Below are 21,686 nucleotides of genomic sequence, written 5' to 3'. Positions count from 1 at the left end.
ACACTAGTTTGTCTGGAAGTGCTGTGGCTCCGCACAACCAGCAAGCTGTGGCTGGTGGATGGCGGCTAGAGGCATGTGATCGGTGGGCCGAAGATGTCTTCCTATGCGAGTGATGATGGAAGATCTTGACGGACTTCTCCTGGAGCGTCTGTGTCCTGAAGATGAGTGTCCCCTCCTTCTGGAGTTAAATGATCTAACAGATCTGATGGGGCTGCATAGAATGATATGGTATCTTTTAATATTCTTCACTACTTACCTAACATAGCGCCCCTTACCTTTCCGGCTGAGGATGGTCTGCTAGGGCAAAGGCCTCCATGGAGGGAGATAAAGTAATACCTGGGAAGGTTGAAACTATAGTAACCCCTATAGCATGTAATAGCAGAGCATAATAGTAACACAGCACAGGAAAGGCAAGTATAAGGATAAAAGGTTCCTACCAGTGGGATGGTGTGGTTGGAGGAGATAGGCAGGGTGCAGAGTAGTTGTAATGCTGTCCAGGGGAGTCCTGTCATTTTTTTCAGGTTGTTTCCTGGTTTAAATAAAGCGCCGCCCACGGAGAAAGTGACATCCCTTCCACACATGCCCAGAAGCGAGATGCAGCAGCCGGCGCCATCTTGGGTACTGGCAAAACGAGGATGTTTTCTGCATCACTTCCGGCTGCACATGCTCAGTACAGAAGCAGCGGCCATCTTGGATACCTGAGGCCATGGAACTACTAAGCTCAGCCAGACTGCTGGGTAAAAAAAAGGAAAAGGAGACCAAGTGAATAAATAAATAGGAAGAAAAGAGGGAGTGAGGAAATAAGAGAATGACTGGAGGTCGCTGCACTATCTCTAAGCCTATTTAAGGCTTGAATGGCACTAAGCATCAAAGGCTCCTGAGACCATCAGAGTGGGGTTCCCTCCATGAAGCTCTTGTTAGAGACTGTACAGGCAGGGACTTCCACCTAGGAGAGGCCAACCTGGCTGGGGTGAAGGCAGTAAGGGGGACTGGTCCAGTCCTTTGTTAATGAGGGAAAAAAAGGAGAATGCTGGGAGGTGTCCCTTTTTAGATTTTTATAGCTATCCAGTCCTATCAGTTGTGAGGGGGCGGAGTCACAACCCAGTGTGTGCTGCCATGATGCGACAGAAAAATGCTTTTCTTCCTGGGTTCCCCCCCATACCTGCTTTTTCAATCTCCAAGAAGTGGTCCAGGATGTCTTTTCAAACCAGAAGAATTTCACGCTGGCTTATATGTTTCCACCAACAGCACTGATTTTTAAACCTCTCCTGAAGATCAGCAGAGAGCCTTGGAGACCAATTGTCATGGTAATATTTTGGCTGAGGGGGCCTTGGTATACTCTGTTGAAGCAGAAGGTGATAGTACCTCCTTACTATCTACTGTGCAAGAAGACTCTTTTTCACAAACATTGGCAGCATCCAAATCCTCGCAGATTGAACCTGGCTGTATGGTTATTAAAAGACAGAGACTCCAGTCTGGCTTCTTCAGTGAGGGACACGATGCTTCAACCATAAAAACCTATCACCTGGTGTGGAAGAGGTTCTGTCCCTTGGCAAAAGAAAGGAATATCATTATATTAATTCTGAAAATGGCAGATATTCTAGACTTTCTACAAACAGCTTTAGACTTGGCTACAATACATTGAGGGAACAGTTCTCAGCATTGTCAGCTCCGAGCAGGGGTAGATGGGTCAAAGAGTTATTGGTGCAACTGTTTCTCTGTGCTGCCATGGGCCTCCTTGGAAGCCCCTTTTTTCTTCTTCAGGATTTACTGCTGGTGTTGGAGGTCCATGAGAGTCCTCCTTTTTATGTGCTGGAAATATAAAATGTTCAATAGAACATAACTTACAGCTGCATCGAGTAAAGGAAATAATTTTGTTTAGGACAACCTTGGTCCAAACAAACTATTTAAAGTCATAATATTCCCAAAATCAGGCTTCAGAGTGTTACTAAACCCAGTACCCTGCATTCATTGTAGTAGGTCTCCCACAGTACACAGCAGATAGAAAAGCAATTATTTAATTAAATACAAACTGCAAAACACATTTTCATATGAGCAGTTAATAGCAGTCTTGTGACTTCTATAAGTGTCTGGCTGAGCCCTGGTTAAAGCTTGTAGGAGGAGTTTTCATTCTCATCTGATGGGCCTATGGTACTGCATGACCCCTGAACCTCTGTCTGGACAGTGGTGATTGGCCCTGTGCTGATCACATGCACCCCCCCTCCCCAAAAAAAAAACCCTCTCCAACACCAGACTGAACATGCACAGAGTGCATCCAAGGCTCTGTTCTACCAGCAGATAGTTAAGGGATAGTAAATTAAGGGAAGGATCAGAGAAGACAGGATCAAACAGCCTATTTACACAATGCAGAGGATTAACGCTCAGGTTCCACAATGAGTATAACAAGCATGTTTTACTGAATATACAGACTGATTTTACGGTTGTGGGTTTAGGAACACTTTAAGCTTAGTAAAATTTTGGTGTAAAGGGTTTCTCATCCAAAATCTTTAAAAAAAAAAAAAAAAAAAAAAACAACAACAAATCTGACTGGAGTACACCTTTAAAGGCTGAAAGAACTATGGGATCAATTCACTAAGAGTAAAATAACAGCCAAAAAAATGCGATGAATCAGTTTTGAAAGTGCAATTTACTAAGAATTTTGCATTAAAAACCGAATGCTGTATTTGTTTGATTTAGCAGTAATTACTGCATCTTTTTCATGTGGTTATTTACCGCACTGAGCTTGTTGGATGCTGGCTGCCGAATCCTTAACGGATGACTTATGTTTCCTGCTGACAGGTGAATGTTAAAAAAAACAAAACACATGCAGACAATTAAAAAGCATGCAGCCGGGCAGGTAAGGAAAGACCCCTACAACCAAGGACCAGGGTTATGGGGATGAGGCCACCCCCCCCCCCCCATGTTGAGGGCACATAGCCTGTTATGTTTCAGGGGGGGTGTTCGGTCCTCCTTGCTCCTTTCTGACCTGCATGCTCGGATAAGGGCTGGCGTGTATTTTGAGGGGACCCCACGCCAAGTTTTTTTTTTTTTATTTTGGTGTGGGGTTCCCCTTAAAATCCATACCAGACCCAAAGGGAAAGGAAACCTACTGACAGCTGAGTCATCCATTGTAAAGGAGGCAGCAGCCAGCTTCCTGACCCGCTCCTTAGCATCTAGCTATTTGGCAAAAAATCCCAGATTTACTGACACATTTTTCATTTTGCGGGTAAATACTGCATAATCGTTACTTTTTTTTGTTGTGAATTGGACTTTATTAACCACATGCGATAATTTATGCAAATAGACTGTTATTGCATACGGTAAACATTTGTGAATTAACCCCTATACATTTGCTGCTTTACAGATCCACAAAATTTAAATGAAGCAGCTAATAAAAGAGCATTGTGGAGATAAAATAACATCCCTGAATATTTCTAGTGACTGACAGCATGTTATCTTTTAATATTTGGGCAATGCAAACTGACAATATAATGAAAAATACAGGTCCAGAGATCTGAGGTTATATGCAAATCTCAACTTTCCCTGTAAGGACTGAGCACATCCAACCCTAAGGTCACACCTCACATTAGGGAGCCAATCGGGAGAGCTTAGGATAAATAAAAGAGATGAGGTCAAGATTGGCTTTTGCAAAATGAGGATGTAAAACTTTAGCTTTCTCAAAAGAGGTCAACACCATCCACAAATAAATACTGTATGTAAAGGTTGCAAATTATCTGAAGACATAAAAAGAAGGCGGAAACATGGTAAACTGGCACGTTTCTGTCCAGTAAAAAAGACAATTTAGCTGTTCCTGTATTTCCTGTAATACACCTAAGTGACACTTTTTTTTTTTTTTGGAGTATGGGGGCTTTTCATATACTTTAGTTACGACACTTCAGAGGAATGAACAGAAACATTTTTGTTCCTTTAGGAATTCGGTTCACAAAATTGTGTACCACTGCTAGCAAGAGGCATCATATAGCACCGAGTTCACAAAGTGTCAGGAAACATGGTCCTAATTTCCCCTTTTAGGATGTAGACTTATGGGGGAAAAAGAAAGGAAAGTGAACTCAAACATATGCAAGAATAGAAACTCCTGCATACACTGCCAAAATCACAAATGCCTTATATGCCTCAGTATAACAGGAACATAAAAAAACAGAAGTTTTTGTTTACGCTTCCCCCTCCCCAGTTAACATTGTTTTATTACTTCTCCATCCTGCCACTAGATGGGTTTTTTTACCCCCACTTGACGGCAGCCTTCTCACCATGAGGGCCAGAGTATTTTTGGGTGGACATGTAGTTTTAAATGGACTTTACATACAAAACAATTCAAAGCCCAAGTTCAGCTAACACTGATTGGACACAAACAAAAACTGCTATCTTTAGGATACCAACACAGAATGTAATTGTTTTATTTTGCCCATTTTAAGTGTCTACATAATGTTGCTGAGTGTGCATTTAATCTTTCCATGCAAATAGGATTTTTGTACTCGCTGTAAATTCTTTAAGTCCATTGGGCGATAGACGAAATATTTACCCTTCGGCTTATAATGTTGCTAATAAGATTGGAGACTGGCAAATGATTGAAAAGAAAAAAAAAAAAAAAAACTGTAGGCCAGCCCAATATACATCCCTTACCCTCTTCTCTTGTCCCCCTCAGCATAGCCAATTTTCTGGCTGTGCTGGAAGTATAGCCTGCCTGTCCTTCAATGGCCAAGGCACCCCTTCAAAGCCATTCACTGGAGATAGAAGTGTACTGCTCTTTCTCCAGCCCTAGCTCTCTAATCCCCTTAAGCAGCCGAGAACAGAGGTCAAGTGATCACTTATAAAAAGAAAGTGTGTATATGTTTTGCCTTTAATTTCTATTTTAAATGGAATGGGATGTTTTAAAAAGGTAAGAGTTCACATATCCCTTAAAGGTAAATTTCCTTTAGTGAACTAGAATCAGGCAGAGCAAGTCTGTCCATCCAGTTGTTCATGTCTGGAATGGCAGACAAAGCTAGAACAAAGTCCTGCCCAGGGAAGGATGTGATCTACCTCCCGCCACCAGTGCATTGTCAAGCTGAATCTGGATTGGATGACCCCCTGTAAGGATAGTTCAACTTTGTAGGAACAGCCAAGTCACCCAAAGTTCAAAGATGTTGATTGGGAAATGAGATTCCAACAAACCATTCCCCTGTAGTGAAAGGGTGCCCAGGAATCCTCCCCATGCCCAACATGCTCAATTGGGAGCAGCGGTCCTATAGTGGAGCTATGATTGGAAGCCTTCAGAGCTGCCTTAAGAACACCATCTTTGGTCATACTCTCTGGTAAGCAGTATATCCTCATTGGGTGGTGGACTGTCGCATATAGGCGATTGACACACGGACAGTGGCAAGATTAATTATTTTTTTAGCAGTTTTTGCATCAGGATCTTCATCTTTTCTCTGTGGACTTTTACAGTCATAATATGGACTTTAGCACCATTGTTTATATTTATCATGGGCACTTTATAGTATATTAGATATTTATAATACACATATCTACTGGATTATTGTTTAACGCTGCACTTACACTATGCTGGCAGCCATCATGAGAATCCTCCAATAGACTAGAAGGAAGAACTAATTTCAAAACTGGAGTCCTGAGTCGTTAAGCTAGAGCACCAGTGTAGTACAAATCAGCCTGGGGAAAAGGCAGATGCAAAATGGAAGAATCGGTACAGCTTTAGGCGTTTTGAACAGTCCCACCAAGTAACAGACTGACCCTCTAGTTTTTGAGTGATGTGCACTAAATTATTAAGAGGTGAAAGGGTTTTCCTCAATTTAAGAGTAATAGCAAAAGTCTGCAACTCCTTGGGGGGGGGGGGGGGGGGGGAGTCTAGGCCCATCAAGTCAAAAGCATGAGCGTCACAGAATCTTAAGGCCCGTACACACGATACGAAAATCAGAAGTAAAATTTCATCCGACAAACGAGCTGCCGATTTTCGGATTGTTAGTATAGTGCTTTCGACAGCCGATTACAAATTTTTGGACGACAAAATCTGAATGTGCAGGCTATAAAATTTTTATCGTATGACAACATAACGTCCAATTTTCATTTAATTAGTACAGTTTGCCGCTAAGATCACAGGCAAATACTAGAATCTGCAGGATAGGGCACTAAAGCATGCTTGTGGCTTCTACAAAGTCAGCAAATTACTGGATCTGTTAGGTCATAAAGACTATGGTTTAAAAAAACAAACCTTAACAGCCAAAAGGGCACTGGAGTGCTACAAATCAGAGACAAACTTCTAGCAGTGATGGAGAGAAGAGTTTTGACAGAAGAAGAAGGAAAAAAAAAAAAACAAATTTAAGTGCTCATGGACACTGCAAAAAAAAAAAAAAAAAAAAAAACACAAACACAGCTTTAAGGCTACGTTCACATGTGGGCATAGCGGATCATGGGCAGAATCATCGCAGGCCGCCCAAAAAGGTACAGGAGCATCTTTTGGGCATCATTCATCCTGCGATTCTGTGTGCACGATGTTACCGCAATTCGGCAGGCAGAAATCGCAGCAACATCAAAGCGTTTGGGGTGCCATTGCAAAATCACAGGCATCCCGCGATTTGCAGTGATTCTGCCTTTGATTCCCCCTACGCCCACATGTGACCGTAGCCTTACAGGCATTTGAGCTTTTATTTCAGCGTGAAGAAGCTTGTACTTTCTTGGGCTCTTTTGAATGTTTTTATTGAACACCTTTGCACATGTGTTTTTCACAAACCCTCCCAATTCAGATTTACTTTTTCATCCACATTCCTGCATTTTTGGGCGCTAAGGAGCTTTCCAGCAAAAAAAAAAAAAAAAACAAGTTGGGGGGGTTCTGCCTGTAAACTCCTGAAAAAGGCAAAGTGTACATGGACACATTGGCTAACCGAGGAGGAGGTTCCAGGCAGAAAAAAAATGAATTTTTGTAAAATCTTACCTGTAAAATTCCTTTCTCTGAGTCCTCCGACAGTCGCAGCCTCCTCTAAGTCATCACTATTGGGTATTGACTTCCGCTCCGCAGGAGTAGCTAGGCATAAGACTTAGTCAAAAAGAACAAAGGCATTTGCATACACACACCCATGGGGGCTGTCCCACTAGGTCAATACCCCCCTGCAGTGACCACTCCCAACTCAGTTTGGTAGCACAGCAGTAGGAATTAAGACAACAACCCCAAAAGAGGGTTGGAGGACTCAGAGAAAGGAATTTTACAGGTAAGATTTTACAAAAATTCTGTTTTCTCTTACGTCCTCCGACAGTCGCCACCTCCTCTAAGTCATCACTATTGGGATGTCCCAAAGCAGTGTATACATGAGGGGTGGGAGACGCAACGTAGAAAAGGTAACGCAGTACCCACATCAGAGAAAGGAACCTTACACGCATAGTAAGAGAACCTTCTGGGCAACCGGAAAATGCTCAACAGGAGCAACAGCCCAGGAAAGCAAACACCAACAGCCAGGGACCCATAAAAAAAAAAACAAAAAAAACAAGGGTCCTTCATTGCACTGCCGCACTGAGAACTTTGGAGGCCAAAGGAGGCATCAGCTGATACCAGAAAATCTACCTTGTAGAATTTGGAAAAAGTGTGCACCGACGACCAAGTCGCAGCCTTGCACACCTGGGCCACCGAGGCCCGATGCCAATAGGCCCAGGACGCACTCACAGATCTGGTAGAGTGCGCTTTAACAGGGAAGGGTGGAACCCGTTCCTTCAAGGCATAAGCCTGTTCAATGGTCTGTCTGATCCATTTGGCAATAGTCGCTGCAGACACAGCCATGCCCTTCCGAGGTCCCTCAGGAAGGACAAAGAGGGAATCAGTTTTCCGAAAGGATACCGTAGACGGCAGGTAAGCCCTGATCGCCCTGACAACATCCAAGGAATGCAGAGCAACCTCCTTATGATGCTTAGGCTTCGTACAAAGCGAAGGAAGGACAATGTCCTCATTAATGTGGAACTCAGAGACCATCTTATTAATGTGGAACTCAGAGACCACCTTAGGAAGAAAGGAGGGATGCGGATGCAAAACCACCTTATCCTTGTGAATCACCAAGTACAGAGAACGGCAAGATAACGCTGCCAGTTCCGACACCCTGTGAGCCGAAGTGATCGCCACCAAGAAGGCAACCTTCTTAGACAGCAGAGGCAACGATATCTCCCAGATGTTTTCAAAGGGAGCACGCTGTAACACGGACAGAACCAAGTTCAAGTACCATGGAGGTAAGGGCTCCTTCCTGGGAGGAGCCAAATGTCGCACACCTTGAATGAAGGTGCGAACCAGGGAATGAGACGCCACAGGGCGTTGGAAAAGAATAGCCAGTGTGGCCAGCGCCAGGCACTGGTCCACCCCAGACTGGAGGAAGGTCAACACACTCGTCACCGGGTACGAGCGAGGGGAGAACCCCCCTAGACTCACACCAGGCGAAATAAGCCTTCCAGGTACGGTAATAGATCTTACCAGAGGAGGTTTTCCTAGCCTTGACAGGGGTAGGGATGACCTCAGGGGAGAGACCCCTGTCCCTCAGGACCTGGGTCTCAACAGCCAGGCCGTTAAAGCCAGCGACTGTAAAGGAGGATGGAAGATCGGACCCTGAGACAGTAGATCTTCCCGCATTGGCAGCCGCCACTGCCAGGTGAACAACGTCGGCGTACCAGGACCAGCGTGGCCAGTCCGGCGCCACCAGAATCACCAGGTGCGGTTCCGAGGCTAAGCTGCGGATGAACCTGGATAGCAACTGAAATCGGAGGAAAGGCATACATCAGACGATACTGATGCCAAGGGGCCACCAACGCATCCGAGGCGTCTGCCAGAGAATCTCGCATTCTTACCATGAACCCCTTTCCACCTTTTGGTTTAGCCGAGATGTGAACAGATCCATGTCCGGGGATCCCCTCTTCGCACACAGCATTTGGAAGACCTCCGGGTGCAGGGACCATTCCCCCTGGTCCAGGGTCTGGCGGCTCAGATAGTCAGCCTGCCAGTTCTCCACACCCAGAATGTGAACTGCTGAGATTGCCGGGACATGAGTCTCGGCCCAATACAGAATGTCGGTCACCTTTCGGGCCGCCCGGGCACTCCTGGTGCCCCCTTGGTGGTTGATGTAAGCCACCAAGGTAGCATTGTCCGTCTGTACCCAAACAGGACGGCCCCGATGTCGGTCCGACCACTGGAAGAGACAGTTTTATCGCTCGCAATTCCAGCACATTTATCGGGAGGGAGGACTCCTCCGACCAAGTGCCCTGGGTAGACAGGTTGCCCAGGACTCCACCCCAGCCCGACAGGCTGGCATCCGTGGTAATCACCGTCCACAACAACGGACGGAAGGACTTGCCTTCTGACACCGTCGGGGACTGGAGCCATCACAGAAGAGCCAATCTGGTCTGACGACTCAATGAGACACTCAGGTCCAGGGACTGAGGTAGGCGGTCCCACCTGGCCAGGATCTCCACCTGGAGAGCCCGCGTGTGAAACTGAGCAAAGGGTATCGCCTCGAAGGCCGACACCATCAACCCCAGGCCCCGCATACAGGTCCTGAGTGCCGAGGATGGATTGTCCCTGAGGGACCTGATCTCGTCCTGCAAGGTCCGGAGCTTGTCCTTCGGCAAGAACACCTTTGCCTGAGCAGAGTCCAGAATCATTCCCAGATAGGGAAGACAAACCGATGGAGACAACGTCGATTTCTGAACGTTGATGGTCCATCCGAACTCCTGTAGTATCTGCACCGTGGTGGACAGATCGCGCAGTAGGTCCTGGCTGACACTTGATCTCAGAAGGAGATCGTCCAGGTACCCCAAGACCGCACTGCCCTGTGCCCTTAACAGGCCCAGAACCGGCGCCAGCACTTTAGTAAACACCCTTGGAGCCAAAGCGAGACCGAAAGGTAACGCCACAAACTGATAGTGGTCCTCTGCGATAGCAAACCGAAGGTACCACCGATGACCCTCGAAAATGGGGATGTGCAGGTACGCATCTTTCAGATCTATCGAGGCCAGGAATTCCAGGGAGAGACTCCATACGGAACTTCAGAACGCGCACGATGCGGTTCATTGCTTTCAGGTCCAGAATAGGACGCACTTTGCCCTCCTTCCTGGGCACAGTGAACAGATTGGAATAAAATCCCCGAAACCTGTCCAGATGAGGCACCGGGACGATCACCCCCTGAGCAAGAAGGTCCTGCACCACTTGATGCAGGTCCTGCAGACACCCAGGAGGCAAATGAAGATTCGAGGGAAAAAAATATCTGTCCGCCTGCCGGGAAAGGAATTCGATTGACCCGCCGAGCCGGCATTGCCGGACTTCTGCTTGCCCTCCCAGGGCTTCTTCTGGCTGCCCTGGGCCTTGAAGGGCTTGCCCTTGGATTGGTTCAGAAAGGCACGAAAGGACCCCTGAGTGGATCAAGACGCAGAACCCCGCTTGCCACGAAAGGACTTGTTCTTTGGGTTCTGGGGCAGCAAAGTGCTCTTGCCCCCTGTGATGCCTTTCACCAGGGTATCCAGCACCTCGCCAAAAAGGCGAGAACCAGCATAGGGAAAATCAGCAACTGTTTCCCGCGAGGACTGGTCAGCCGACCAGCTCTTCAGCCAAATCAGTCGCCGGTTAAGTACCGAGACACTAGATAGGCGTGCTACTAAAGGGGCCTCATTTAAGGCCGCATCACACAAATACATGATTCCTTGGTGAATTTGATCCACCATATCCAGCCGGGCAGGTGGAACAGCATCAGACACGAGGTTGCACCTAAGCACCTTAGTCCAATCAGCCACCGCCTGAGCCGCGAAAACGGGTCTGAGCATCGAGCCCGCCACCGTATAGGAATGGCGGGCTAGAGACTCCAACCGCCGGTCCGTGGGATCCCGAAAAACCGGAGTATCCTCAGAAGGAACCAAGGTAGCCTTGTTTAGCACGGCCACAGTGTGATCCACCTGTGGAGGCACACACCATCGTAATTCAATAGCCGGTGCAAAGGGATAAAGCAATTTGAACCGACTAGGTACCAGGAAGGGACGTTTTAAAGTGCGCCACATTTCATTAACAGTGTAATGAAACTCAGCGGGGCAGGGAAAAACCTGCGCCAACTTGCGGGTCCTGTGTGTCCCAAATGAGGACACAATGCCCGGAGGACTGGGCTCATCCTCCAAATGCAGTGTTTCCTTAACAGAAACTATCAATTCATCCATGGTTGCACGCTCTTCGGGCGACCCCGGGGAAGAAGTATCAACCCCCTCCACCTCCGCCTCCCCCTCAGACCCCAGCGGGTCTAAGGATGAGCGAGACTCTGAAAAGGGCAAGCTCGCCGCAGCAGCCATATCACCATCTGAATCAGAGGAGAGAGACAATCTGGGCCTCTTCCTAGCAGCACGTTAAGCCATAAGCACCTCCATATTGGACACCAAGGTCACCACTACAGCGGCCAAATCAGGTCGCAGAGGGGCCACAGGAGAACTGGGGTCCCCCACCAGAGCTGGGGGGGAATTTGCTGTTCTGAGAATCCATTGCCCAAGATGAAACAGCGCAATAAATTTGGTACTGCCCATTTAAGACCGCTGCGGAGTGCGCAGCCCACCGCTACAGATACAGTGAGAAAAGACCCCAAACAGGAGAAGGAAAAACTGAGCCAGAAAGGACAATACAGAAGGTAATGAGAGAGATAGCCTACAGAGCCCCGCAGAGTGTTATCACCGATGTCGCTGCTTCAGAGGAAAAGGAAGTGCTGTCAGAGGAGGCTGAACTATAAGCTGCATGACTCAGGGAAAATGGCTGCCCCATAGGACTGAATAGAGGGCTCAGACAAAATGGCCGCCGAACATGCGGTCGTAACGATCGTTCTGCCGGCCCCGGATGGCGCCAAAACAGCATGTAGCATTGCCCATAGTGAAGCCAGACATGCTTGCCCATATCTAAAATGACGGACCGCGCGGTTTTACCTCGCTGCGGCCGCTACACACACAGTCTGCACCCCCACAAACACCGAAGTGACACAGGGAAAGGGGGCCCCAAAAAAACACACAGCACCGCAGCGCATGTACAAGCGATCCCCGCAGGGATCGCATCAGGGGGTCACACAGGCACAGACATGGGGACACACAGCAACACAGGACTGCCACCCCAGACAGAGGCCCCACACAGAAGTACTTACCTGTACCAGATGGCGTGGGGAGCCTCACAGAACGGAAAGCCGCAGTCCTCCTCTGACGGGGAATGCCATTAGCCAGGGACATTACACTGCAGTAACGCAGATGTGTCCAGTGAGGTAGCCACCTCACGGCTGCATTCCTGCTGCGAGCAGGGATGGGTCGTTCATAATGCCAGGACAAACCACGGCTGAACGCTCGATGGCGGGCTGGGGGTCAATCTGACCCTCTGCCATGGAGAACCAGGGCGGTCAGTCCGAATCCCAGCACCGCATGAATCCATCTTCTTCCGAAGAGTCGACTAAAAACTAAAGCTGACAAAATAAACAGCTAGTAAAGTAAGAAAAAACTGACATTTTCAAAAGAAAATCAAATAAAAAAAAAAAAAAAGATTAGATAGGCTGAGACTGTAGCCCCAGCACAGGGAAGACTAACTACTCCTGACGCTAGGCAGAAAGAAACTGAGTTGGGAGTGGTCACTGCAGGGGGGTATTGACCTAGTGGGACAGCCCCCATGGGTGTGTATATGCAAATGCCTTTGTTCTTTTTGACTAGGTATTATGCCTAGCTACTCCTGCGGAGCGGAAGTCAATACCCAATAGTGATGACTTAGAGGAGGCAGCGACTGTCGGAGGACGTAAGAGAAAAAATGAGTTAAAAAGCCTGTGGGAGCAGCTTCTTTGAGCTGCAGTATGCATGAGCCCCACAAAGAAAAACCATGAAGCTAGCAAAAGTTTTACAAAACAAAGCTGAACTAGGAATGCAATTATGCCAGGGTCCAATCATCCTGTAAGCAGCACTATAACCTGAAGGCTAAAAAGATTTGCCAAGTCCCCTAAAAGGGAAAAGGCTGGAAAGAATGTTGATCTTTCCCACAGGTTAAAAAACACACACACTTCTAAATGAGATCTAATAATGACAAACAAGAAATGTTGCCCAAAGAAACCAGATTTTTTTTTTTTGTTTATCCAGTTGCAAGTTACTTCTTTTACAATTCACATACCGTTTAAAAGGCATCACTCATGTCCAGACAAAAAAAAATGATGGAAATACCATAATAACTGTGTAAGGTTCTCCCCCTCCTCTAGCACCTCAGATGTTACCATTAACCTAGGTCTTGGTTGTACCACACTACTAAAGAGACATCTTGCAAATATTTTACAGCACAACTAAGCAACTGCAGCTGTGTCAGCACCCAATGGCCAGCACAGGGATACTCACACACTGCTCAATTAAAAAAAAAAAAAAATCCTGCACTTTTGCCATAGATTGAACAAATCAAGGTTGATGAGATACTTTACCAGCAAACATTAATACTTCAATATGCTTCTGTATGACCAAACCCACTTTCCCGCAAAAGTAAAAAATCCAAATTTGATTAGGAACTTTTCATGTAACAGGCTAGACTTGAACCAATTATGATGCCAGTTATACATGTATCAAAGTATATATATATATTTTTTTTTTTTTTTTTTTTAATAAAAAAGGGAACCAGCAAGGTTGTGTCTAATACACACAGGGAAATTTTCAAAAATTGGAGCAGAATCTGGAGTCACCGTGAATGGCAATCAGCCCCCTAGCTTTCTTTCCTTAACCACTTTCCCACGAATTGACGTACCTGTATGTCGGCTCAGAGAAGTGGTTGTACAGGGATGATGGCTGCGGCTGCAGGCAACAACCCGGTACCGTTCTTTAGAGCCGGTGTTCAGAAGATAACAGCCGATGCGGCTCAGGAGCTGCTTGACCGTTATCCCAGCGACCACCACTGGGAGTCCCGAACAAATCCGGATTCAGCTTGGTTTGGGTATTCGATACATTAACCCAGAAGCGGTGTCATGACGGCGCCACTTCCGGTTTACTCAGCGGTTAAAAAGGCACCAGATTTAAAAAAACTCAGTATTCAAAAATGCAGATTTCGGCATTTTGAATACTTTGCAGCGCAGTGGACCCCCGATCCCTCAATAAACAGCACCTGTCACTGCCTATTACTGTGACAAGGGATGTTTACATTGTTTGTAACAGCAATAAATGTGATCAGATTTAATAATCATAATAAAAAAAACAAAAAAAAACGCAAAAATAAGTTGCGCCCGCAAATGAAAACAGTGTTCAAACCACACGTGTATCGCTGCGATCGCCAGAGCAATAATTCTAAAAAAGACCTACGCTGTGAAGAACTTTACCGTAGTTTGTCGCCATTCCACGAGTGCACAATTTTAAACCATACCATGTTAGGTATCCATTTACTCACCATGACATCATCCTTTACAAATATACTGTTAAGCTTTTTTTAAATGCAGTGAAATTAATTTTTTCCAAAAAAAAATGCATTTGAAAGACCGCTGCACAAATGCCACGAGACAAAAAATATTGCAACGACCGCCATTTTATTCTCCAGAGTCTTTGTTAAAAAAAATATATATATTGGGGGTTCCAAGTAATTTTCTAGCTAAAAATACTGATTTTAACTTGGAAACGTGTCAGAAATAGTCTTGGTCCTCAAGTGGTTAAAGCAATATTAAACCCAAAACATAGTATTACAGCTTACCAATCATTGAAGATGAGGGCTGCATTAAATTTTTTTTTAGGCTTGTTCTGTGTTTTTACCTGGTGATCTGACCAGTAACCAATCTCTTGTATTAGAATGCAGCCACTCTGGATGAAGGAGCACAGGGAGACAGCAGGACCAGGTCTTTTTTCTCACACTTGCTATATATCTATCATTTTTTTATGTCAGTTTTTTCTCGCAGTCATTTTTCAAATGCAATTTTTTGGGAAAAAAAAATAACCTTTAATGAATTAAAAACCAAAAAATAATAATATATACCCCAATTTTTGGGTAGAATATGGAAGCTGACGTTACGCTGAGTAAAGAGATACCCTAACAGATCAGGCTTGAAAAATGTGCGCACTCGTGGAGTGCTGCCAAACTACAGTACCTAAAATTCTCCATAGATAACACCTTAAAGTCTACAGGCTACCAGTTTAGCCTTACAGAGATCTAGTGCTAGAATTATTGGTCTCGCTCCGAAATTTGTAGCGATACCTCACGTGGTGGTGCGAACACTGTTTGCATATGTGGGCATGACCTATGTATGCATGCACTACTGCATGCAAGCGCACAGGGGCACTTTAAAATTTGATTTTATTACTTTTTTACACTGTCCTTTTAAACAATTTTTTTTCCCCTTTTATTGCTAATCCCAAGGAATGTAAACATCCCCTTCTGATAACAATACATTCTGACAGGTCCTCTTTATAGAGAGATCTAGGGCTAAAGGACCCCAAATCTCTCCTCTTCCCCTAAAAGCAAAAAAAGCTTTTTTTTTCTTTTTAAATAAGTCCTCCTAGGGCATAGAGAGGAGTGGAAGCCATATTTTCTACGCTCATCTTTATGCCAAGCCACTGCATCGGTTTTCAGGTTTCCCAATAGGGGGGTGACCCAGTGGCGAATGCACCGCTCGGAGCGCTATTTATAAGACTGGCTACTGAGGGATACTGGGGTTATGACATGTAGCTGCACCCATAAGTCTGGTATTTCACGTCAAAATCATGATGTATTTTCCCAGTTAGGCACTCAGCAAGTGCTTAATCAGAGTGGGGAGGGGAGTGTTAGATGTACTAGCAGATTTAGATACACTAACACCACTATGAAGCCAAATTCCTGTTCACACTGCAGTTTTTTTGTTTGTTTTTATTATTACTATTAATCTTTTGGGATAAAGGTTTTACATGAATAAAAGCCGATCATTGTAAGCACCTGTCAGAGGTAAATGATTAGGCTCTACCCTGTAATGGATACGTTTGCAGGAGAGATTGCTCTATTGAAAAACAGGCTTACTAACCAGGTGAAAAGAAATAAAAGAAAGCCTAAAAAAAACGCAGCCATTCCATCTGTGAATTGGTAAGCTGCAATAAATTAAAGGCTTACTTTTGGTTTTAATACTGCTTTAACTGAACAAGAGGAAGTTAGAATCTCTATGGTTACAATGCACTGCTGCTCCAATTTTAGTAAACTCCCCCCAAAGTCTGAACAACTGCATGCCCTCTGTTCAGAACTGCAATGTTTCAGACAAGTTTGCAAAATGGGCAGGCTTCAATAAAGTTGGCTTTGTACTGGCCCCATGGCTGTAGAGGTGAATGCATTTTGGACCACTTATTTAAATAGGAAGCAGACTCCCCTGCAGTCTGCCTAGTTTGTAATTGTGTGCTAAAACCTTCTCTATCTGGGCAGAAGGGAGCATGAAAGACTGTGCAAAATAAGTACACTTTCAAGGGCTGCATATTTCCCTTATTTGTCCTTTTTAATCCTCACCAGTACACAGGATTTCAGTAGCAAGTGGCAGAATGCAGGCGAAGTCTATTTGCAGACTCCTAATCCAGCAAAATCCAGGAGCTGTTGCTTAGAATATCTCTGCTACCACATGGTGTTATCTCAACACCAAGATGATTTTTAGTGTCCTTTGTATTGTCATTATTGATTAGGATTACTGAGTTGTTTTTTTTTTTTTCCATTTTTAACAAGATTTTTGTAACTACCTTTGGACCGAACTGGGAAAGGTTAAAATGAATGGCAGGCGATGCCCGTTTATCCTGCCAGAAGTGAGCCAACTTCCTGTGCTTTACTGAAATCCCAAGCCATACCCAGTTCACTTTTGTAGACTATGGCAGGCCTGGATAAAAAATATCACCCAGAACCAGATTAAAAACATAGGAGCAATAGTTTAGAGTTTATCTATCAAAATTAAAAAAAAAAAGAAATATATTATAAGCTACACTTCTATATTACAAAGCCTGCAATATGGAAATAAATACCCTTTAGATGTGCAAATTTCACAGGAACACTATACAGATGTACGGATAAGTATATAGCTGATTATGCCCAGCACAGCTAATCGCATCTGCAGGAATGCCTTGTGTATGATCCAAGGTCACTGAGGCTCTGAATGCAGTACCAGGCAGCATGACCTCCCTGGGCCTGGCTGCTCCAAGCCTTCATTACTAAATCCAATCAAGCTCCCATAGAATCCACCAGCACCATTCTCTCCACTCACCACACTCACAAAAAGGCAAAAAATCCCTTGCTATGTGTCATATACAGGACACGGAAAGAGTTTGTGTGAGCCAATAGAGGGGGCTGATCTGTGCGTTTCTCAAGCTGGCCACACACTAGATTAAAACTAGAAGATTATTAGAAAACGTTTCAAGAAACATTTAAATTTCTTGTGGTCCAAAAGACACAGAATGGAACTTCCCAAACAAATTTCTAACAATGAATGGTTTCGTTAGAGAAAATTACAATTTTGAATTTGGCATGAATGTAAAGTACTTTCGAACGATATTCACTAAGCCATCATAAGGTACTGGATAAGAATTTTTGTATAGCCACCTAAACAAAGGATCATTCGTTCGCTTCATTTTGTAAAAAGTCTAAAATTCTGTCCCTCCCTTGTGCCTGTTTTGAGCAGAATTTCTGTATACATAAATTATACTGCTGACCCAGTCGCCAGGTTTCAATCAAAAAGGCAATCAGGACTTGGCTCAGCCCTGAACTACAGATTCCCCCTTATAAGTAAAAGAGGAGAAAGGAAAGTGTTCTGTTGTCCAAATCAGGAGCAAGCAGTCTAGAGGTTTCTTTATAAATACAGTTTAGTGATTGTTGCGCGCTGACGCCCCCCCCCCCCCCCCCGACAGAAATTGTGCTATTGACTGGATCACTAGGTAAAATTAAAAGGGGGGGGGGGAAGCCTGAAAAGAAAACAAATGCAGTCACCATATTCAAGGACTGGTAAATATTTTACATTTGTGTTCTTTGGTTTAGATACATCCAAATTCTCTAACCCTTACATACTCTGATGCTTCTTACATCCCTGCTTCATGCCTTTGTAGAATGTACTCTGAGCTGGGCATGCGTGGGGAGTCAAGTCATTCCAGGCCAGACAATCAATATAGCAGAAGAGGTCTGTACTCTGTATATAAAAGGTTACTGCCGGTGGGTGGATCGCCATCGGGGAATCGCTAGAAGGTGGAGAGTATAGATGTCTTTAGTTCTGCTTTAACAGTTCAGTCTGTGGCAGTTGAGGAAACTGATATGAACATACAGAAGCAGACCGATCAATCAAGATTCACTGGTGGAAATTTAATCGAACAAGGAGCAGGCAGAATCTGGAGCAGCTGTGCATGGAAACCTGTTAGCATCTATCGTCAGCTTTCAGTTAGGCTCTGAAAATGAAAGAAGCGGATTGGTTGCCAAGCACAGCTGCTCCAGACTCTGGCTGCTCTACTTTTGCTGAATTCCCCGCACTGTGCAGAGTTAAATTCTCTAATCTGCATGTGAACTGTTAACAGATTCGCTCAAATCTAAGTTACAGGAAAATTAAACCAAGATTAAACCAAGACCCTGATCTATATTCAATACTTTAGCAGACAAAAATTTACATTGCAAATACTGCAGATAAAAAAAAAAAAAAATGTAATGCTGAAAATTGTACACTGCCATTTCTCAAAACTTAGAAAATGAAGGTGGATCCACAGGATTTTCATGAGAAAAGGTGAAGACAACAAAACTGGGCAATTTGCTCCTGATTGTATAGCTAGTTTTAAAATTGGGGATACAAAAACTGAGCATTTTTCTGTGTCCGGACCCTGTTGAGTTTTCGGGAATAGATTAAGTGTAGTCACCACTGATATATCCCATCCTGGATTCTAGTCATGGCAGACAATGCGTCCATCCAGGGAGATGTCTGATTGTTGTACTGATGCCCATCTACAAGTCTGAGTTTTTGGTCCACAGTTCCAAGCCTGCAGTCTCTAAGAGACGTTCGTTAGGGGCTTGTATTTTTTTAGCTTGGTCCAATTTCCAGTAGAATAGTTCATTTCGAAAACCGTATCCACCATCATGGTGGTGCTGCCTGTGCCGTCTCCTTTCTGGATGACTTCGGTGTACTCACTGAGTTTGATCTGGATGACATCACCCTGCTCTGGGCATGGATTTTCTGCACAAACCAAGACATATATATTAGTAAGAAATTAAACAAGAGCCTGGAAACTAAAAACGTAATTCTTCTGCATTTAAACCTCAAAAACAGGTAGTCAATACAATTTTACAGATCCAATCCTTTCCTAGGTTAAATAAGGCCTTGCAGTTTCCCCTTCACATTTTAGATGGAATGGAGTTGGGAATGGTTAAGACTCCTGTTAGAGCTGCACGATTAATCGTATGAAAATCGCGATCTCGATTCACCCCCCCTGACGATCTAAACCTGACATATGCTCGATTCTTTGCATAGCTGAGGGAGCAGAGAAAACAGCTGTGGAAAACTCCCAGTAACTAAACAAAATGATTACATTGTATCGTTCCTCCTGCAAACTCCTATCAGCATTTAAGTCTCCCAGTAACTATAAACAAAAATGATTACATTGTATTTTTTCCTTCCCTCTGCCAGGGAGAAAGGAAGTTTAACCTCTTAAAGACTAGAACTTTTTCTGACACTTGTTGCTTGCAAGTTAAAATAATTTTTTTTTGCTAGAAAAGTACTTAGAACACCCAAACATTTTATATATTTTTTTAGCAGAGACCCTACAGAATAAAATGGCGATTGTTGTAATATTTTATGTCACACTGTATTTGCGCAGCAGTCTTTCAAACGCAATTAATAGACTTCAAAGAATAAAAAAAAAAAAACGTAACAGTAAAGTTACCAATTTTTTTTTTGTTACACAGAGAATCGTGATCTTTATTCCAAGCTAAAAAATCGTGATTCTCATTTTGGCCAGAATCGTGCAGCTCTAACTCCTGTCAGTTTATTTTTTTTGTGTCTCCATGGGGTGATGGTGTTTAGCTTCCAGTCCCATAGACACAGCAGGATGTTAGAGGAAAATGCTCTAAAACAAGGTTTTTTTTTTTTTTTTAACATGCATTAAAAGAAAACCCATGAGCAATTTCTAACTTTCTAAATAAACAGATGTTCTAAATAAATAGATGTTCTTTTAAAGGCTAAGTTCTCTAAGAAATAAATACACACTTTTTTCCCCAGGTAAAAAAAATGTGCTTTGATTTTTTTAAGCCTGTAAAGCATTTCACCAGTGATCAGCAGATCGCTAATGCCATGCAGGTCTCTTGTAGATCTGTCAGTATCTGCATGCCTGTACATTCCGCACGGGCAAGCAGATACACTGACGAAAAAAATGCTGAACCACCACAGCGTTCCACATAGACAGCTACAAGCCGACAGTCGCAGAGGATGTTTGGGATTGTACTTCATCCACACAGAGCTGTGCGAGTGAATGATGTGGCCTTGTGGGCGTTGTCAAAAAGGGACAGCTAGTTTGTACTGGGAACTTCTCCCTGTACTACAGTCACAGGAAGGAGGGGGGGGGGGGGGTTTGAAGATTGGGCAGCGGCTTCAGCATTGGGAACATGTTACATAGTCCACCCTAACACGGGGTGGACTATGTAACATGTTCCCAAAGATTAACTTATCCTTTAAAAAACAGGCACCATTAATTTATTTGCTAATCAAAAGATACCTCTTCTATATACCCTGGTTTTATTGTCATTAAAGCTGCGCAACATACATCACTTTGAATACATACATGCCATTTTCCATATTGTTAGTTTTTTTTTTTTTTTAGGCAATCCAAATGTAGGAAACAAAATGACTGAATGTCAGTTTTTAAAATATCCTTTTATTCTCAAAAAATCTATTTGTACACTGTTGAGATTTTCATAAGCACAAAACTGCAATATTAAAACAAATACATGAGAAGAAAAAAAAAACAAAAAACAACTGAAGCACAAGTGGGCAGATAAATAGCCATCAGTCTCAGGGCTAAGTACAACCTCCAGAGCCAAGTTTCACCCTTGCTTTGCCTGTATAATGACCGCACCTATACTTGTCACCAAGGTGCTTTCAATGGATAGGAAAACAGCAATCTGAGATGCCAAACAGGAGCAGTTTCCTGCAATATGATCTGCCATTCACCAAGACTGCTGGTATAAATAGGACTCTGGAACCTACCTCTTGATCCTGCCATAAATCCCAGTATTAGAGCCTTCTCTGGCCTTGTGAGCTTGTTTGCGGTCTTGAACATTTCTTGAGCGGCAAACATTTGTTCCCTCTGTCAATAAAAATGATTAAACAAACATCAGGTTGCAGCAAAAATCTGAATCACATTTTCATACAATTAAAATGAAAACAAACCCAGACAAATACAAAGAAGAATATGAATGCGAATCAAGCAAGAATAGTGGGGCCAGTCTGTAGTGTTTGCTTCGGGCATTGGATCCTGCCGTTAGGCACACATCTTGGCATGTTGAGCAATGTGTAATTATATATATATATATATATATATATATATATATATATATATATATATATATATATATATACATACATACATACATACACACACACACACACACACACACACACACACACACTGTATATACATACATACATACACAGGTCTAGGGCCATGGTCTATTTTTATAGTTCCGAGACCCTGACAGGTGAAGCCACGTCTTCCAGTAGGCCCAGCATTGTGGATAA

General features: G+C 44.0%; 1 protein-coding gene across 1 annotated transcript in view; it reads right to left on the bottom strand.

The window, feature by feature from the left end:
* Positions 1-18,498: 18,498 nt before the first annotated feature.
* NELFA (negative elongation factor complex member A) overlaps positions 18,499-21,686 on the bottom strand; it is a 56,743-nt gene continuing 53,555 nt past the window's right edge. Inside the window, exons 10-11 of the mRNA XM_082261781.1 lie at positions 21,156-21,255; positions 18,499-19,130 (exon numbers count right to left, since the gene is read on the bottom strand). Coding sequence (XP_082117907.1) covers positions 18,946-19,130; positions 21,156-21,255 — 285 coding nt within the window. The 3' untranslated portion in view covers positions 18,499-18,945. The remainder of the gene's footprint in view (positions 19,131-21,155; positions 21,256-21,686) is intronic.

Source organism: Pelophylax lessonae (genome assembly GCF_965119305.1).
Source record: "Pelophylax lessonae genome assembly, chromosome: 1".
Lineage (NCBI taxonomy): Eukaryota > Metazoa > Chordata > Amphibia > Anura > Ranidae > Pelophylax > Pelophylax lessonae.
Note: the sequence above shows the minus strand (reverse complement) of the source record. Positions and strands in the feature narration are given on the sequence as shown.